We start from the raw sequence: 20,156 nt of genomic DNA, 5'->3' as shown, positions 1-20,156 counted from the left end.
TTAAATCATTTAGCTTGGATAAAATAAAGAGTAATGGGATCTCGAAAATGTTTGAAATTAATAATAGAGTAATAACACTTGAAATATCTTAAAATCAGAGTAGAAAAGATTGCAAAAATATGACTATAGGTTGAGCATTTAAAATAGGTTCTAACAGGACAAAACATACATTATAACAAATTGTGCATGTCTTCTACGACTAAGAGACTATTTGTCGTAGCCTGTTCAGCAAAGCACATCTGTCATTGCCAAACTTCACATCCTCCACGGTTGAAACTTTATTGTGTCATCCGCCACGGCCAACCAGTTGCAATAGCACATACAAAATGATTTTTGAATTACCTAATTAATTATTCAAACCTTCGATTAAAGTGATATAAGTGCTTATTCAGAAAAATAAATCAATGACCTATTTAATGGCCAATCTCAACTCAATCCAATAGCCATCGAGAATTATGGAACATTTGGTATCCAAAACTAGCCTTTGCAAATGATAAATAATCCAAACATACAAATGTTCTTAGTGTTAACAAAATAGTATCAATCACACATCCATCAAGAAATATATGCTTCATGAGATAAGATCTAGTTCTTTACCTGTGATGCTTCCTCCTTTCCTCTAGCCTCATCATCTCCTAGAAAGATTATTAATAAATAAGGGTGAGAGTAAACAATCTTAATAACTAAGTAATTTAATTAAAGTATATTAAAGTGTGGTATTTACAACAAATAAGTAGAAAATACCATATAAGGCAAAACATGCATTAATCACAATTGGCCTATTTGTGGATATTGGCTTTGGTTTTGCAATTGAAGGGAGCATAAGGGTGGCAAAATAATGTTTTGGCTTAAGTGGCATGTGGGAGGATAATTTTATGAAGACATTGTATTGTGTAAACCAAAGCTGAGTGCTAGATGAATTTATGTTAATTTTCTCTATATAAATTGTGTTAAGTTGCTATAACCCAACTATAACTCATTGTATGTTAGAATGTCAGGATTAATATATATTCATATTTTTAATTGAAAATGTTTATGAAATGTTCCAAAAAGTTTGCAAAATGCATAACAGCTTCTAAATTCCTATTTTATTTTGTTTTGTATGGTTTTAGATTATATAGGATCATATAAGCATTTCACACTTATTCTTATTTATAAATGCTTGAGATCCTAGCTTTTGAAAATATATGTTAAAATAAGCTAAATTCTATTCACTATGGTAATCATTTTTAAAAGATAATTTATATTGTATAATTTATGTTTCATTATTCACTACCATGACAGTCCACACTCTACCATGGTAGTGTTTTCAAGTTTAAGAATTGTTTTAAAAAGGGATTAGTTATTTTTTGTTTATCATGATAAATTCTTTTCTACTATGGTTTAGTTAATAAATTAAAGTGTAGGGACCCATAATATCGAAAAAAAGTGTAGAGACCTATAATAAAATACGAATAAAATGTAGGGATCAAGAGTTATGTTTTTTCATTGGAAGAATTTTTATTTTTGGGTACTACATAACTTGGTCCCAAATTTGGACCCTACCCTTATAGCCCCTAGAAGAAGACGATGACATATAAAAGTGCTAGAAGAAGAGAGGAAATGACTTACCTAATGATTATAAGGCTTCAAACACTCCTAAAGACCTTCAAAATGAAGTTTTAGCAGAGATCTCCCTTCTCCTATTTCACAAACACTCAAATACCTCTTCTATAAATGTTCATGAATAGTAGACTTGGAATTTGAAATTTTATCTCATCTGCCGTGGTGCGAAGAATCATTTACCACAATGAATGATCCAAAACAAGTAAATTCACTTAAACCTAATAATTTGGACTTAAAACAACCCAAAAGCTCCTTAAGCCATATTTTAATCCTCATATAGGGTCTAATAGGCTTAAATGACCATCCAAGCTCTCTTATTAACCTCTAGTTATCATAATTAACTGATTAAACTTCTTAGTTAATTAATCTAACTTTTGTATTAAATTTTGGGATGATACGATTCTCCCTTTCCTCTTCTCTCTCCCATGAAACCGTCATTGATGACATTCTCTCCAATTCAAGCTATAGCAGCATATCTCTCACTCCACAAGCCCTTTATCAAACTCTTCTTTCCCAAACCCCTTCTCTCCTCTGTTTCCTCTATAAAACCTTTGGTTGCTCCTCGCCAGTTTGGAGATTTCAATGATGTTGTCTCTTGATTGCGAAATTTGGCCATTTCTAGCTGAAGAATCTTAAAAAAAAAAAAGAAATTAAAAGAGGAATAATTTTGTTACTTCCCTAAATATTTTAATTTCATTTTACTCCCTTTAGGGTGCAGTGAAGTTTCAATTAGGAGGTTTTCTTTTTCATTATGTTTGGCTAAAGTGTCTGAATTGAATTTTTTTTCCCAAAAAAAAAAATCAATTTTCAATACAATCATTCTTAAGTTTTAACCCAACTCTTTATCATGCAACTGGTTTTAGTGGTCCAATACCATTATTACTAATTATTGACAGAATAAGATAAATAATAACATGAGGGGAATATATTCTTTCAAGTGTTAGTAATGATGTGATCAGTTTCTATTTTTTATTGTCCGCATGAGTTTTTAAAAATTAAATATTGAAAGGAAATTTTTTCCCCCCTGGAAGTTAATACTAGAAAGAAAAGCATAAAAGAGACGGTAAAAACAAGCATTAATTACAAGTAGGGGTGTGGTAGGATCCTTGTGGGACGGTCAGCCTCAAAGTGAAGCCACCACACGGCTTCTTTCTTTCCCAGAAACACGCTTTAATTTGACCAAACCCCAAAATTTAATCTCTTTCCTATTCTCATACCCCTTCAATCCCATTTCTCTTCCATCACGCAAATACCATACTGTATACCCCACCACGTATCATTTTTTATGTCGTAACTGCCACGAAATTGTATCTGTCGACTCTTCCTTTCTTCTCCACCCCCACCACCCAAATATATATATATATATATTATTACATCTTTGCTGCATCTTTTGCCCCTCTCAACTACACATGCGCCCGTGTGTGCATGACACGTGGCAATTGATTACATGTTTGATCTTTATGCATGCCATGACAGGTCTCATCTATTCATCACCATGCATTTTAATTTCAAGATATTTAATTGAAATTTTAAATTTTCTACACATTTAGAAAGATAAGTACGCAATTATATGAAAGTTTCATCTGTCTTTTTATTTGTTTGTTAATCTTTTAGATACATTATTATACAAAATATCAGCTCATATAGATGTCTTTTCGATCGAGATCATAGATTGACTCCATGTGTTTGTTGACGCGTCAAAGTCTCTACATCATATGACAAGGATTCAATTTCAAGGTCACGGCGTTGTTGTGCTTGAACTTGCGTGCCTATTTCCCCTGACATTCCCAGAACCTTCTTTCGTACTTTTTGTTATTTTTCTATTCAAGCCGATCATCCCTTATCCTATAAATTAAGAGAAGCCCGCCTGCTCGCGTTTCTTCATCTCTCTATGTCAGTGCAACCACCTATCCTTTCACAATCTATATATACTTTTCTGATCTATCTGCCCGAACGTTAATGGTGACCAAGCGGTTCTTTGATGACTCTGATCATGATCAAGACCCGGATGAGCCCCCTCACCAACGCACAAGACCCACTCTTGCTTCGTACGTCTGGTTTCATCTGCTCGCTCTTTCCTTAACATAATTCCTCTCGTTTTCCTTTAGAGTCGAGGCCCTCCATTCATATATGGACTGCGTACATATTAACTTCCTTTGCTTCATCTCTCGTGCATGTTACCAATGGACAGGGTGATTGGAGAAGTGGTTATGGCGAAAAACTTGCAGAACCTTCTCTCAGGCTTGGAACCTTTGCTCAGAAGGGTGGTAAGTCATATATATATATATATATATAAATAATCATAAGAAACAAATAATCAATCTTTGAATGGCCTGGTGATATGATTGGACAGGTGAGTGAGGAGGTGGAAGGAGTAATGAGACACATGTATCCTAGAACCATGACAAGGTCTGCATCGTTGAGGATACGAGCATCAGAGGAAGCACCGAACCTGCAACTGAGCTTTAAGGAAAAGCTGAGGCTCCCTATATTCACGGGAAGCAAAATACTGGATATTAATGGGAAGCCAATCCAGGTGGTTCTCGTAGACAAAAGTGGGGATCGAAGGGTTCCTACAAGTGTGCCTTATCCCATGAGGCTAGAAGTTGTGGTTCTCGATGGAGATTTCCCGCCTGCTGATAAGCAAGAATGGACCAGCGACGAATTCAACAACCACATAGTGAAGGAGAGAGCAGGAAAGCGACCCTTGCTCGCTGGAGAACTCAACATGACCGTGAGAAATGGCATCGCATGTTTGGGTGGGGACATTGAGTTTACGGATAACTCGAGTTGGATCAGGAGCAGGAAGTTCAGAGTTGCTGTCAAAGTGGTTCCTCAGACCAATCGAGGTCCTAGGATTCTCGAAGGCTTCACTGAATCTTTTGTCGTCAAGGATCATCGAGGCGAATGTAAGTATATATTCTTACCCGCCATTACTTTTTTCCCTGCAATACATAAGAATTCACGTTATGTCCACTGCTATTCGCAAGCATCCAATTATGTTCATCTCCTTTCTACAGAACCTTTATTATTAATTGCATGGTGCAAGTGTATATATAGAGAGAGAGACACACACATTTAGGTTTTGAATGTTTTGGGGCGATAGTAAATAATTATTCATATACGTATTCATGAGGGAGGCGTATGTATGTACATCGAAGAATATGCACTGTCGCATCATCTTGGTTCACCCCATGATCATTCAATATGCCAGAAAATAAAATGAAGAAATAAATCGATCGCGAAATGATTTGATAGCTAGGGCACTAATTTTTTGGTGGGTGCTATTATGTTCAACTCATAACTAAAGTATTAACTGTGAAAAGTTTATATATATATATATATATACCCATTTAATTGAAGCTTTTGTACATCCCTTTCACCCTTCCGAATACAAGCAATTTTGGCTGTCATCCTAACTCCTTTTTCTTCAATTTAGTTTGTTTGCATCGACCCTTTTCTATATATACATATCTTGACTGGAAAGAAAGTGATGGTTTGGTCAAACTAAATCAGCTAAGAGGTTTATTAATGATACAACCAATATTTAGTGAAAACATATGATAATCACAACTTAATTAGTTTGCAAAATTTCGTTGGTCCTGCATCTCAGACAAACGGCTTCTAGGGCATAATAAAGGTCAAACTTTTTTTTATAATTTAGGATAAATAATTATAATTTTAAATTTTAAATTGAGATATAATTAATTGTGTGCTCTCTTTCTAGTGCTCTAACATATTCCAAATTATATTGGTCTTAATTTGCTTAGAATAAGCTACAAAATCTGGTTGAATTCTAATGAATGAATATATTTATACTCTAACCTTCAATTAAGATTGAAATGTTTGTGGATATATCATAAAATGCGCAATCACGAACGATATATAAACTTTTTTCCTACTTTAGACGCTGGGGGTTTTTCGACTACTTCAAGACTAAAAAATGTCTTTTTTTTTTTTGTTGTCTTGAAAAGTAAAATATATTATATTGATATTTACACACCGCATAATATATTACATATATGTAGCACCTAAAAGATGCTTATTTTCATGCACATATATAAACGAAGTGTACAAAAAGCACCATCCACCAGTTTTGCAAGACGAAGTGTGGCGGCTAGAGAAGATCGGGAAGGATGGGGCATTTCACAAGAAGTTGTCCTCAGAGGGTATTAACAATGTTCAGGAGTTTCTCAAGCTGTCTGTGGTGGATCCTGCTAGACTCAGAGAGGTATATATTATATAAATCTAAATACTCTTCTGTACTGCTTTGTACGTGTTCTAATTCTCTCTCTCTCTCTCTCTCTCTCTCTCTCACTCACACACACACACACACACACACACGGAAATTGATATTATTGATTAAGAACAACATGGATACATGGTTTGCAAAATTAGATATTAGGGATAGGGATGTCTGAGAAAATGTGGGAAGCGACGTTGAAGCATGCGAGGAGCTGTAAGATGGAGAAGAAGCTTTACGTATACCGTGGGCCTCAGTTTGCGGTGTTTCTGGATCCCATATGCCAAGTGGTCAGAGCTGATATCAATGGTCAGATCCTGCAAGACAGAGACCTCAACAACATGAATACGGTACACATGGCCAATTCATCTGTCCTCGATATTATTTAAGTTCCCACAAATTAAACATGCTTGTGATAAATGAATGAATGAGGATGGTGACATTAGCAGAGCTACATCGAGAAGCTGGTGAGAGAAGCATACGCCAGATGGGACACGTTGGAGGAAGCAGAGCCTGAAGGGCTTTTGAATGATAACAATTCCTTGTTAACTGATCAAGGGCAAGGTATCCATACATTGATCTCTTCAAACAAATTAAAAACACTTTCTTTCAGAATTAATATTGGAAATGAAACGGATAGGGGAAACAGTAGTGGATCAAATTCCAGAAAGCCATCAAGTCAGTTGCGATCTCTTTGGAGATAACTCAATAGAAGCGGCCAACTTTGGACTGGGCAATGGTCAAGTGGCGGGAGGCAGTGAGTGGCCGACGTTGAATCCAGCATATCCTACGCTGCTTGGGAATGCCTGCCCTTTCAGCTTCTCAGAGTCACAATCAGATGTTGACAATATGACGCCTTCAGGATCTGTCATCCATGGACCCCCCAAGTGGCCCTGAAATTATTTTTACTCTAAATCTGGAAGTAGGAGCTGAGTTGATTGAGAAAAGATCATCTCCCGTTACTGTACTAAGCTGAAGATGATCCTATTCTTGTTTATTAGCCTGTTGACAAACTGCATCTCCATGCACTATTCACTAATGTGAATGTCATGACTTAGCTGTATAAGTTGGGCTTGTATTCTCTCTTTCACCAAATCTCATACAGCATATCTTAATTTGTGGGGAGTTTCTGGCCCATTTAAGGTTACGGCTCTATATAATTCAAAAGTCAACCAGCCCTTTGATGTTCAACAATTAGAGACTCCTCTCTCTGCAACACGGCGTGCTGCAACGTGAACATCCTTTCATGCATGCGGTCTGTTCTCCTATTTTGCGCTTTGGTTTGGAGTTTCTATCCTCATCGAATAATACCGAATCCTATCTCTGAAGCAAATGAGTTATTGAAATGGACCTTCTGCAATCCTATTTGTATAAAAAAAAAAAAGGATTCCCGTTTTCTTTTTTGTTTATTTTTTTTAATCGAAGAGAAAATCCCATTTCCAAACATTAATATTGAGCAGAGTAATGGGCATTTTTGCGGTTCAACTCATCCCATTGTTGCAAAAAAATAAAATAAAATTGGATCCTTTACTGTGATAGCAGGCATAGGGAGGGCAACGCATTCAACTATGAGAAAGCGGATCGATAACGTATGGAGAAAAGGGCATCTTAGAAATAGAAACGATCCAGTGGTCAAACTCATAAGCTATCCGTCCCACAGCCTTTCAAGGTTTGATTAAAATATACAAAAATAAAAAGATTGTAATTACAAAGGGCATGTTAGAATAAGGAACGGGTTACGTCCTTGTCTGAATCATGTTTCTTTTATTTTATTAATTATAATTAATAATTGATGCGATTTGATTTCTTGAGCGTAATTTTTCTATTGTAAAATTTGACCAAATCCTTATAGTTATTATTCCAATCATCCTAATTATTCGAAAATAATATTGTACTTATTCCTATAAGAAAGGATTTAAATCTTTTGAAGTTAGGTTTGCTTAAAAAAAAAGGTTGCTAAATTTAGGTAAATTTTTTTTTGTTTTCAGTATTTTCACTCATTTTATTATTTTTTATAAAATATATAAAATATTCTTTTTCTTTTTTAAAATAAAAAAACTTTACAAAATTTTACCAACCCCAATTTTAAAGGATTAAAACTCTTCTCCTTTTAAACTCTACAACGCAATTTAAAGCATTCATTGTCTTTGATCCCCAAAACAAAAAAGCATTCATTGTCTTTTCTCGTCTTCTCTGCACATCTCAATCTTGGAGGTTGGAGCGATATCACGATCCGGGCTCCTACTGGACACACTAGATGCTTTCTCTGCAATCACTTTGATCACTTTGCTGGCTGATATTCATTGGAATCGCAGTTTATTCGCTGGCATTTGGCGTCGTGGCCGTGCTCCTCATATTTGAATCAGGTGACAGTGGAGGCACTTCGTTCTTCAGCAACACAACATGATCTGCTGAGATATCCATCTCCTCAGCTTTCGTTTTACCTGTCCCATCACTCTGTATTTCCTTCAATCTTTCTACCACCTCTTCCATGCAAGGCCTCGTATCTTTCAGAGTCTGCAAGCACCGGAAGGCCAACTCTGCCACTCCATTTATCATCTTCCTCACCTTGGAATCTGCTTCAAACCCAAGAGTTGGATCCACAAGATCATGCAAGTTCCCGCTTTGAATCTTGTTAATGGCCATGGCTGCCAAATTGATCTCATGCCTATGCCTGGTGATATCAATAGCAGGCATTGACGATATCAACTGGACAAACACCACTCCAAAGCTATATACATCACTCTTGTCAGTTAGTTGGTAGCACTGGTGGTACTCTGGATCCACATACCCAGGAGTTCCCTGTGGGGCTGTTGAAATGTGAGTGACATCATTTGGGAAGAGACGAGAAAGTCCAAAATCTGCCACTTTCACAACGAAATGATTGTCCAGAAGGATGTTGGTGGTTTTTATATCACGGTGGATGATGTCAGATGCATGAAGATATGCCAATCCACTCGCAGTCTCTATGGCTATATTCACTCTGGTATGCCATGGGAGTGTCTCTGGTTTTGCTCTTTGGCCGTGAAGATGATCGGCAACTGTCCCGTTAGGAATGTATTCATATACAAGCAGAAGTTCACGGCTATGGCGAGAAGTGCAGCCATAAAGTTGGACAAGGTTTTGGTGGCGCACACGAGTTAAGATCTCGACTTCATTCATGAACTGCTCAACTCTCCTGCCATTGTTTTCATACAATCTCTTCACCGCAACTGTGCGACCATCGCCTAGTTTTCCTTGAACAGAGAGATACCACAAAGCAAGATTCTTGGTCAGTGATTATGTGCAGCTTTATGCATGTTTTACTATCAGCAGATAAGGAGATGTTTCGTACTTGATTGAAAATTTCCTCAACTTGTTATATATACGTTGATTGAAAAGGATGCTTGATAGTGAACACTTGAGAAAAACTATAGTCCCGTGCAGTGACAGATCCAGAAAAATTTATTAGTGAGGGTAAAATTTATACTTTCTCTGTTAAAGAATATAAGTTATTTTTAACCGAATCTCACCCCTCAATAAAGTAGTTACCTATTTTTTAACTAATCTTATCTTTTTATATTTACCCTTGTTAAATAACTTACAATAAATATAAAGTCATTTATTAATAGGGATGTTTTTTTTAAAAAAAAATAATGATTACACCTTAAAAAGTTAAAAATATTTTACATTTTTGAATACCTAATTCTCAAAAAATATCTTACATTTTTCTAGCGGAGGGAGTACTAAATATAAATATTAATTATTTTGAAAAAAAATATAATTCTATATATTAATAAAAATAATATATAAATAAAAAGTATGATAATTTTAAAAATATATATTAATGTCATTTGCATCATAAATTTATTTTTATAATAAATATGAGTAAACAATGTTTTTAAATATGTATGCTTAATAATTTAAAGAGAGTGTGGGGAAATTAATTTTTTATGGGGGCAATAATAATTTTAAAGGGGAGACAAGTGTAGTTTTAATTAAAATTTAGATAAAATTTTTATTTTTCTAGCGGGGGCCAATTAATTGCCCCCTCTATTCCAAATGCAGATACGTCCCTGGTCCCGTGCAAAGAATAAAGATTGTCCACTCTTACCGCAATAAACTGTTCCAAAACCCCCATCTCCAAGTTCATTGGCTGAATCAAAGCTGTTGGTGGCCTCTTCAAGTTCGGTATAGGTGAAGAGGTGAACTCCAAAGTATTTACTTCCTTTCTCAGCATCGTTTATAGAGGAATCGGAAGATATGGTCCGGCCCTGAGATTGTTCGCCTGATTTTGCATGACGATTCTTCTTTCGGCGCCGATAGAAATAGAGGCCAATGCTCATGACTATCACACTGAATGAAGCAGCAGCACCACCTGGCCGGTTGCGGGAAAAATAAGAAGCTTTGGAGCCATTACCTGCTATGAGTTTCCCTTTCCAGTTCCAATGTCTTTCTGCAACGGTAATCAGTAAAAGCAAATAGCTAGCTAGGTTAATTAGAGCATTGATACTTATAACGTAATGTGATATTATATCAGCCAGGAGATAGAAGCAAAAGTCAGACGGGGAAAATAGGTGTATGTAATGCTGGGAATTTTATGGAGTCTCGATTGGTTGCTCTACAACCTTAAATGACTTGCTCCAGAGTAGAGAATTTTTGGAAATGCGTTACGTACCATAGTCCACCATACTTGGCTTTTAATTTCACATTGGGTATGTTATGCGCATAAATCGGTATTTGGAAAAGCTGGAGGAAGACAACACAGTGTTTAAACAACATTAATTACAAGCCGGCCAACTTCCAGTCGCACAAGCTTGTTCTCGTCAGGTAGATGAACTCTTCTCTGGGTTTGGCGGCCATGATATAAGATGTCATAAGCTAGAGCTATGTATGGTAAAATGGCTCAAGTACGTACGTCTTTCTCGAAAGACAAGAAGATACGTGCAGGAGAAGGCTAAAACAGTATTCCTCCCATGCTCTTTATAAGTCATTTTTATGAATCTCATCAATGAATGCAAAAAAATGTAAGAAATAAAAATATATAAAATTTTAAATATGCCCTTATATAACAAATCTAAAAAGTAATGTCATGTTACTTTTTCTCTCTCATGAAGTATAGTTTTAAAAATACTTTTTAAATATTATCTAAAAAGAAATATCATGATTTATAAATGAAATTGGAGGGAATACTTGAAAGAAAAGATCCCATCATTTTCACTAAAGGTGACGTCACAATATATTCAAGCTGGTCCTAAGGATGAGATCTGGATGATCCAAACTTAATATATTATTATATGTTATATTTATTAAAATAAAAATTTATAAAAATTGTTTTAATAATTTTTTATTTTTAATATTGTCTAGATTTAATTTGGCGAGTTTAATTTAATATTAAAATTTTTATAATTGATATATATTGATTATTTAGATGTACTTTGCATAGTCCTGAATTATGCAGAATAAATTTAAACTTTTAATATACATCAATTATAAAAATTTTAATATTAAATTGAATCTTTTAAATTAAATTTAGAGTAGATTAAAAATAAAAAATTATCAAAAATATTTTATAATTTTTATTTTAATAAATATAATATATAATAATAATACTTTAAATTTAAATTATTCAAATTAAAAATCTAAACGATCTGATGAGCATGTGGGATAAGCAGGGAAATCAATTCCTATTTAAGCAGTCAAGAACGTACATTTTTGTATACCCACCGAATACGTCCAAGAAGAAGCATTGCAGCTGGGGGCTGCGTTCGGTGGCACATAGCATGAAAACGGTATTATTTAAAAAAAAAATAATCATTTATTCTCTATAATTTTAATTTAATTATAATTTAATTTTTAAATTTTAACTCATTATAATTCAACCCTTAAAGTTTTAACTTGACTGTAAATCAATTCCTAAATTTTGTCTCTTATAATTTAATTCCTGAAATTTTAACCTATTAAATATTAATCCTTATATTTTAAAAATAAAATTATAAAGATTGAAAATTTTTTAAAATAAATTACTAATATCTTAAATTACTAAACCCTTTTAATATTTATAAAAATTAAAATTTTAAAAAAATTAATTTTTTTATTTTATTTTTTTAAATATAGAGACTAATATTTAAAATGTTAAAACTTCAGAGACTAAATTACAAGGGATAAAGTTCAGAGACTAATTTACAACTAAATCAAAATTTTAAAAATTGAATTATAATAAATTAAAATTTAAAAATTAAGTTATAATTAAATTAAAATTATAAATATCAAATGATTAATTTTTCCTACTTAAAATATAGAAAGTGAATGTGAATGAACGAGATTGTGACTTTGATGAGTGAGGTTAGATGGAAAAGTGGAGAAGGGAGAAGTCTGTCTGCATTGTCATCTCTTACATTGATTCTCCGTCCCAACCACAAGATAAATCATAATTAATTAATTAATAATTTATTAATAATGTTAATTAAAATTTTAAATTTTTAAAAATATCAACATCTATTTATTTATATCTTTATTAAAAATATAAGAGTCTTGATAATATTAATTAAAGTTTTAATACATGATCTTTTAAAAAAATAATAAATGAAGTAGAGTTATAGTTAAAAAATAAAAATAAAAATTATCTAATGTTTTATATTTTGAATAAGATAAGATTTTTAGAAGATATTTTATATCATAGTTCGGTGAAAATATATTATAACTAATTCTTATGGAGTGCCATCCCTCACCTGCCTCCAAATGTGAAGTTTTTGAAGCAGAAGATAAATTATTTTCACTGATTTCGTTTCTTTATTCAATGTTATCTCACACTCAAAAAAAAAAAAAAAAAGGTGTACTCCTGTGCAAAAGAAATTGATGATCTGTAAATGTATTAATAAATCTTCCGGACACTGCCCATAAGATCTTAGCATAATATTTCATCCGCACTTCTCGTGTCATCATCATCATTACTGTGCATCCTCGTGCTTCCGACCCTTTTTGTGTTCATAAAAAAGACGCGAATAAAAAATTCATAACAAAAACCGAATATTAAAATCCTTTTTAATTCTTCCTCCCAGCCAAAACAAATTTTCCTTTTCTTCCGTTGAAATCCCTTCTCTCGTTTATGGTAAAAAAAAGAGAGAGAAGAAAATGAAGAGTGGGACGAGATGATAGAGACGTACGTGGTGGACCTTTAAGAAGGAAAGAAACTGAAGACTTTGCATGCAATTCGGCAACTCCGTTGACGGGTAAAATCACCAGAAAAGCAGAAACAATAACAGTTTTTTTTTTAAATTAAATTAAATTAAATGTGTTATAGTCTAATATTTTAAATTAAATATTTTACCTTGAAGATCATTTCAAATATTTTTTAAAGCCCAGAAATTTAGACTCGAAGTTAATATTGTTTATTTAAAAAAAATTTTAACATTAGAATTTAGTGCAGACATCCACGCACAGTCATCTCTAGAATTGCAGTGTGAGAACAGTAATGTATGATACGACAAAGGCAGCGCAGGGGCAACCAAATTTCAATTTGGAGGTGAATTTAAAATCATGATGGGTCTCGCATAATATAACTGAGATACTATTGCCACCATTCATTATTCATTATTCATTATTCAACGCCTAAATGCAGACTGCAAAGGAGCTACTTCCCCGTCCTTCAATGGTAGATATAACCACTAATGATGCTGCCCACATGTTTTGCTCTCACAAACACAGGTTTTCCCTCTTTCTCAGGATTTAACTTCGCAAATATTCATATATGACTAATCAACCACCATGTCTCTTCTTATTCTTCGCCCTCACTTCAACCCCTTTTCCTAATTTTTAACTTTATACCACGCCACTCAACTCTCAACTGCTACTCCTACACATTCGTTTTTTGTTCCTTTGCATGGGCCAAGATAAAAATCAACGGCCCTCAAGGTTTCTACAATATTCACACCTAATCCCGACTCCGGTCGCTGTCTCTGTTTTGTTTTGCTAGACTAATCCATTGCCATGCTTTTCTTCTTGAAGCAAACTGCTTCTTCCTCGTCTCCATCTTCCTATTCACTATAGAGCACGACAAATTTTAATTTATACTATCTATTCTCCTTTAACCCATATCCCGGGCATCACCGTGGTTTTCTCATTTGATGGTAATCTCTAACAAAAAAAAAAAAGAAAAATAAAAGAAAGACGGAAGAAGGCATACTTTTTGGACAGGAATAAGGACGACGAATCCCGTTCCGGCAGTGACAGGCAAATCGGTAAGCATCATGGATGTCAGCCCCACATATTCCTCCCGAAGAATTGCATGCCAAGCACGCATCCCAGTTTGCAACGTACTGAACAACGAACCCATTCCTTAAAGATTTATTCAGCACACCCGTGTCTTCGACATCCGAAATCCCACCTTGAACTAGAATCTGATTACGAGCCTTACATTTCGAAAACGTTTGCAGTTTTTGCTTCTCGTCTTGCTTCGCAAAAAAAGCAACGCTGCCCTCACCCTTTTGACCACGATGGCAAGTGATGTTGGCCGGGCTTGAGACTCGAGGAGGGCAGTCGTGGAATAAGGTCAAGTTCTGAATTGTTAAATTATCAAAGCGAAAGAGAGCAGGATCCAAGGAAGTGTTAGCGAAATTCCAGGGACAAGAAACGGAGAGAGCAGTTTGCACCAGTTTCATGGAGTAAAATTCTGGGTTAATGGAGACCACCGTGAACTTTTGTTGGCCGACAGTGATGAAGGTGGTATCATTTTGGCAGGTGAGCTCGAATTGATTGCTGCAGCCGCCATAAGGGGGTCGATTCTGTCCCCAGAAAGGGTAAGCGATGTTATTGATATTCCCACAATTGTAAGTGTGATTACACGCAGAGTAACCGGTGCCTTGCATGTCGTGACCGTGTGATTCTACTCAGAAGAAGGAGATGGCAAGAATTATGCACGGAAGGAAGAAAGCAGGAGAATGCAACTGGACGTCCATGGCCATGGAGGGAAGGGATGGGTGGGGAAAGATAGGAGGAGGGGAGAAAAATATGATATAATATTGGAGCACATGGAAGCAGAAGAGGGAAGGGAAAAGAGATGGAGGCAGAGCTGTTGTGTGTTGACTATGCAGCTGCGTTTGTATTAATTTAAATCTATATGGCATCCGATTCGCTGCCTTTCCTGCTTTTCATGTCCATAAAGCACGCTCCCCTCTTGTATTTATAAAACATTTTAGGCCCAGAACTATTTACGCACCAGAAAGAGCCCACTAAATCTCCAGTAAGCCAAAAACAGTTTGCATTTTGCTCAAATTATACCCACCGACGCTAGTGCTGCCGCCTGCCGCTATTGTTGCCTACAAATGTATTCGGTTATTTCCCAAGTACAGCTACCGAACTTATGAACATCTTAAAAGATTTAAATTTTTATTGGGTAGAGAAGTTCGAGAAAGTTAATGTCTACACTGATTCTACAGAAGCTCTCTCGTTAATTCACAATGAGTTCTCTACTACTCATCTACTCACTGCTATCATTAGTAGAATCAGATATCTCATTATGCGAGATTGGACAATCACGTTCGATCACACTTTCAGGGAGGCAAATAGATGTGCCGATTGGTTATCTCATCAAGCTTACACTGACAATCTTTGTATTCGTATCTTCGATATCCTGCCGCCTAGTTGTTGTAATATCTTATATGTTGACATGACTCATCTTGTCAATTAGCACGGTTTATCCATGGCCTCCAATTCAAAAAAAAAATCTGCAACCAAAACACAAGCTTCTTCCGCCTTCGCCCCCTGCTTCTAACAAGGACCCATGATGCCAATGTTTTAAAACTTGAATCAAACAGCGAACTGAAAATATTAATAGATCACGAGTCTCATAGTTCAATCGGTTAAATCGGTGATTGGACTGGTGACCTAATAATTAAATAAAAAATTATATATATATAAGTAACAAGCTAGCAAAAATACAACACTAGATTCTTGAATACATCAGAATTTAGGCATAGTCACTTGAAAAAAATAAAACCTCTATTTACAATAAGCAACTCTTAGACAATAAAAAATAGATTCATCTTCATTCATTTAACAATCCTTCATTTGCAATAAACAACTCAAATAATAAAAAAATAAGCTAATCCATTAGCATTTATTTTGCTCCATTTAGAACCATGGAGATTAGATTAAATTGGATAGAGAAAAAAATAAGGAAGAAAAAAAACCTCCTCGAGACTGAGAGAGAGACAGTAATCGATGAAGAAGGTGAAGAATGAAGAACGGGGTTGAGCTCGATGCCATCTAACTGTCTTTGATAGCTTCATGCCTACACTAGAGTTAACAAAAAATGCGAAGTCACGAACCAAAATGAAAAAAGTGAAGTGAAGATGAAAAATAAAGAAGCATCTGAAGTTTGAGAGAGTCCAAGATGGTTGAAGTTGAATGGTGAAGACAATGAAGGGTGAACATAGAACCTAAATGGTTGAGAAAGTGAGTCCAAGATGGTTGAACGGTGAAGATGATGAAGACAAAGCCCAGATGGCTGAGTGGCTTGAGGGTGAAGACATACATAACAGAACCCAGATGGTTGAGATTTCAGAAAGCGATGAGAACGAGCGCGTGCATTGTGCGAGACAGAGAGAACTAAGATTGAAAAGAAGTAGAATGGGTCCTTATAGGTGTCAGTCTGCTAGGTAGAGTGAGGAGAAGGGTTTTTTATTTTTCAAAATACCAATTTTATCCTCTTTTTTGTGACTTGCTTTTGGCCCACAAAAACTCACTTCGAGTTTTGAGTTTTTTTTAAGTCTTTAAAAATCATCCAATTCTAGGCGGGGCAACTGCTAATACGTGTTAATTGGTTAAATAAGCCTATTTTTTTCAACAGGTGATGATTCGACTGTTCGATTCTTAAAATATTATATGATGCTACCTCCAAATTTAGGTTAAGGCATCTTTCTAACTTTAAACTAACATTTTTACCGTCTCACATACTTGTTGGTCCTCATTAGGGTGCTCCTTTACTTTTTTATTTTTTTAATTTTTTTAATACATCCATATCATCCATAATTCCATATAAATTGTAAATAGAATCTACCATAACCTGTATTATTTACCAACATATATAATTTTTTCAGGATATTAATTATTGACCGCCCTGCTTCTGTTGACTTCAGTTTCAGGTCATTCTTCGTTCCGCTCATAGTGCTGCTTCTTCTTTCTTTCCTTTCCTTCCCTTTGCACCTCTATCTGTTTACTTTTTTCCCCCATTTCCCCCTCTTCTTACGCGTTTCGGCCTCATTAAGGGCGTGTTTAGCTTCGGAAGGGCCAAAAAAACTGAATATGTTCCTAGAAATGTCATCATCAACTTCCTCTACTTAACACGCCCCGAAATTTCCATTATTGCGCTTCGAATTTTCGATCCCTCCCTTTTGTTCTGGCAGAGTGCCTTCTCTATCCTGTGAGTTATTTTGGTGACTGGATGAATATTTGCATCGCCTAGTTTCCAAGGTGAGACTCTCTAATTGAACATCTTTATTGATTCAACTTTTTCTTGCCTGTTTATGACTCTGCCTTCTTCGTAATGACCTGGGAGAACCGTTTTCGTGTGAATTTGATTTTTGCTATGATTTTTTTTTCATCTGTCCATTGACTGAAATCAAATAGAACACAATCCCTTCAGGTCTATTTATTGTTGGACTAAATGTTGGGCACTGCTCATAAGCCGTGACAATGCCGATCTTCTCCTTTATATCTCAGTGTTTCGTCCCCAGTGTAAGTAAAAACGATGCTTCGACCCCTAGTAATTGTGAGGGGAAAAGGAGTCAAATAGTGAGTGTGAATGTTGAGGTAACTAGCAACCGTTGCAGCCCGGTCCAATCGGTGCCTGTGGTTTCTGAGGTACCGATCAACCATGTTCGATCTGAGGTACTGAGCGGCCACGGCAGCAGAAATAAAATATTCAAGTATTCTGAACTTAAAATAGCCACCAACAATTTTGACTCCGACAGAGAGCTTGGGAGAGGAAAACATGGGACGGTATACCTTGGTAAGAAAATCCCCTGGATCTCAATTTTCAATATTTATGATGCTTACGTAGAGTTAGGATTAGGACTTAAGGCATATATCAGCGCATGCCATAACGATTGAAATCCGGTTTTATTAAAATTGTACTCTTAACCTTTTAGCATCATCCATCATGTTTCTAACTTCATCTTATACAGTGTTGAGTGTATTTGCGGTAAATGCACCGAAACCTCCCTTTTGATATCTTCTGTATAAGATTACACCCGCAAAAAAGTTAACCTTTCGTTTTTCTTGTACAAAATGTTGGAATAGTTTTTATTTTGTGAATACCAACCGCTGCATAAAATATGAGAAAAAATGAACTAAGGAACTTCAATGATAGTGGATTTGGATTTGGAGGACAAATATGCGCGCCAGTCCCTTAAGTGAAATGTGCAGGTGGGAAATTGGGAATATTATCAATTTATCATTAGGTTAGTTGTAGGGCGTAGAGCTTCCTGATGGTAAAGTGATGAGAAACACATTAAATTTAAATTTAGGGGGCAAATATGCAGAATGCGATGTGCCTGTAATTATAAAAGGCAACCAGGTTAGTGGTGGACAATTGATGAAAACAAAATGAAATACGGTCTCGATTCCAATGATAGAGCAGCTTTACTGGGACAAGGTTTCTTTTGTTCAGGATAAGATGAATCATAAAGGGGAAGTTTAATTCATGATTGCTATAATTTCGGACATTGTCCAGTTAAATGAACTGGAACATCACAAAACGGGATTTTGCGCATGATAGAAAAAAGAGATTTTGATTTATATTGTAGAAATATCACCGTGTAGGCTCAACCAACTGTAGTTAACGTTAAACCTGAAAGATTTAGGATTTGATTACTAGATTTGAAGTTTGATGGTGTAGAAGTTTCAATTGAATTTATTCAATTAAAACCTTTAAATAGTAAGCCTACTGCTAAATGGGACTTCATATTTTGTCATAAGCTGATCATGGATATAATATTTTGATATTTTCAATTCTTAATCATGCCTTTTCAGTAAAATTTTATGCATGCTACGAAAATCATGAGACAGTTTGTTCGTTCTAGACTGTTGATAGTCTGGCTTCTTCATTTGACAAGATTAGCCATAAAGAAAAATGGTTTGGATAAAGTTATATATTACTTATTATTTTTTTTTCAAAATGTTACAGGAATTCTTAAAGATGGGCATTCTGTTGCAATAAAGCAGTTGCATGAAGACAAGTTCAGGGCCCTAAGGTTACATGACGAGAAGCTCCACAGCGAGAAACTCGGAAAGTTCATGAGTGAAGTTTCAATGTTAACTTCTGTGAGCCATGAAAACCTTGTCCAACTATATGGCTGCATCTCTTCTCAAAGCAGTGAACTACTTCTAGTGCAAGAATACATGTCCAAAGGAAATCTCGCTAAATGTCTTCTTGATTCCCTGCTCCAACCTGGTACACTCCCCTGGCATATCCGATTAAATGTTGCCATACAAACAGCAAGTGCATTGGCTTATCTCCATTCTTGCAATATAATACACCGTGATGTGAAAAGCTGCAATATTCTTCTTGACCACAGCTTCAATGCTAAAGTTGCCGACTATGGATTGTCACACCTTTTCCCACTAGGTGTTACCCATATCACAACTGATCCTGATGGGACTCCTGGTTATATTGATCCAGAGTATTATGAGCGTTGCCATCTTTCTGATAAGAGTGATGTGTATAGCTATGGAGTAGTGCTGATTGAGCTAATATCATCCCAGCCAGCATTTTTTGAGGATTATGAACATCCCTGCCTTTCTGATTATGCCGTCAATAAAATCCGTGGCAGACAACTTGGAAGCCTTGTGGATCCTGCTCTTGGATTTGAATCAGATGACTGGATTACTCAATCAATTAATGCAGTGGCAGAGTTGGCATGTAGCTGTTTGCAACGCCACAGAGATAGGAGACCTTGCATGGAAGAAGTGTTGGATAGGCTTAAGAGCATTAGAAGTGCAAGAACTGGAACTTCTCTTTCCTGGGATCCAAACTGTTTGTAAAATTAATTTCACCAGAATTCATACCTGCCTGATGATTCACATGAGAAGGCATACAAAAATTGAACATTGATATACTCTGCTCCTTTTGTCGTTTGTTGGGAATATTCTTGGTTTTTCTATTATAATGACAAGGTTGCTGCTATCTCTTGCATTCAACACTTCCGTGGTTAACATAATATTTTGTTCAATGAAATGGAGGGAACGGGAAGAATTTTAATCATCCCTTATTTGGGTTGATTGGATGGAAGAAATTTTAACGATGCTTCTAAGTTCTACTTTTAGAGGG

General features: G+C 35.5%; 3 protein-coding genes across 5 annotated transcripts; 2 read left to right on the top strand and 1 right to left on the bottom strand.

Annotated features, from left to right (window-relative positions):
- Positions 1-3,500: 3,500 nt before the first annotated feature.
- LOC129320951 (protein SAR DEFICIENT 1-like) lies at positions 3,501-7,233 on the top strand. 2 transcript variants are annotated; one of them, XM_054966641.1, is made up of 7 exons: positions 3,501-3,653; positions 3,797-3,872; positions 3,959-4,514; positions 5,676-5,836; positions 6,004-6,198; positions 6,298-6,412; positions 6,498-7,233. In XM_054966641.1, exons 1-7 carry the CDS (start codon positions 3,565-3,567, stop codon positions 6,743-6,745), a joined length of 1,440 nt encoding a protein of 479 aa, XP_054822616.1. In that variant the 5' UTR covers positions 3,501-3,564; the 3' UTR covers positions 6,746-7,233. The 2 variants fall into 2 exon arrangements, with proteins under 2 accessions (XP_054822616.1, XP_054822615.1); XM_054966640.1 differs by having other exon boundaries at positions 6,489-7,227.
- A 698-nt stretch (positions 7,234-7,931) lies between these two features.
- Positions 7,932-14,956, bottom strand: LOC129319483 (LEAF RUST 10 DISEASE-RESISTANCE LOCUS RECEPTOR-LIKE PROTEIN KINASE-like 1.2). The gene is made up of 3 exons (XM_054964568.1): positions 14,013-14,956; positions 9,942-10,283; positions 7,932-9,084 (listed from the first exon to the last, which is right to left on the bottom strand). Exons 1-3 carry the CDS (start codon positions 14,692-14,694, stop codon positions 8,165-8,167), a joined length of 1,944 nt encoding a protein of 647 aa, XP_054820543.1. The 5' UTR covers positions 14,695-14,956; the 3' UTR covers positions 7,932-8,164.
- Positions 14,957-16,968: 2,012 nt separating this feature from the next.
- On the top strand, positions 16,969-20,012 carry LOC129319532 (LEAF RUST 10 DISEASE-RESISTANCE LOCUS RECEPTOR-LIKE PROTEIN KINASE-like 1.2). Of its 2 annotated transcripts, none has more exons than XM_054964646.1 (3): positions 16,969-17,299; positions 17,472-17,837; positions 19,014-20,012. In XM_054964646.1, exons 2-3 carry the CDS (start codon positions 17,522-17,524, stop codon positions 19,868-19,870), a joined length of 1,173 nt encoding a protein of 390 aa, XP_054820621.1. In that variant the 5' UTR covers positions 16,969-17,299; positions 17,472-17,521; the 3' UTR covers positions 19,871-20,012. The 2 variants fall into 2 exon arrangements, with proteins under 2 accessions (XP_054820621.1, XP_054820622.1); XM_054964647.1 differs by having other exon boundaries at positions 17,456-17,837.
- Positions 20,013-20,156: the final 144 nt, after the last annotated feature.

Source organism: Prosopis cineraria, unplaced genomic scaffold, assembly GCF_029017545.1.
Source record: "Prosopis cineraria cultivar Desert tree isolate PC_DT_omini unplaced genomic scaffold, ASM2901754v1 PC9, whole genome shotgun sequence".
Classification (NCBI taxonomy): Eukaryota; Viridiplantae; Streptophyta; class Magnoliopsida; order Fabales; family Fabaceae; genus Prosopis; species Prosopis cineraria.
Note: the sequence above shows the minus strand (reverse complement) of the source record. Positions and strands in the feature narration are given on the sequence as shown.

Excerpts from the sequence above, each read along its gene's own strand:
- LOC129319532 (XM_054964646.1), top strand. The coding sequence starts at position 17,522 with ATGCCGATCTTCTCCTTTATATCTCAGTGTTTCGTCCCCAGTGTAAGT. Across the intron at positions 17,838-19,013 it reads ACATGGGACGGTATACCTTG|GAATTCTTAAAGATGGGCAT; the intron begins GTAAGAAAATCC and ends AAAATGTTACAG.
- LOC129320951 (XM_054966640.1), top strand. The coding sequence starts at position 3,565 with ATGGTGACCAAGCGGTTCTTTGATGACTCTGATCATGATCAAGACCCG. Across the intron at positions 4,515-5,675 it reads CAAGGATCATCGAGGCGAAT|TGTACAAAAAGCACCATCCA; the intron begins GTAAGTATATAT and ends ATATAAACGAAG. Across the intron at positions 6,413-6,488 it reads GTTAACTGATCAAGGGCAAG|GGGAAACAGTAGTGGATCAA; the intron begins GTATCCATACAT and ends TGAAACGGATAG.
- LOC129319483 (XM_054964568.1), bottom strand. The coding sequence starts at position 14,694 with ATGCAAGGCACCGGTTACTCTGCGTGTAATCACACTTACAATTGTGGG. Across the intron at positions 10,284-14,012 it reads TCCTTATTCCTGTCCAAAAA|AAAGACATTGGAACTGGAAA; the intron begins GTATGCCTTCTT and ends TTACCGTTGCAG. Across the intron at positions 9,085-9,941 it reads TTTTGGAACAGTTTATTGCG|GAAAACTAGGCGATGGTCGC; the intron begins GTAAGAGTGGAC and ends TCTCTGTTCAAG.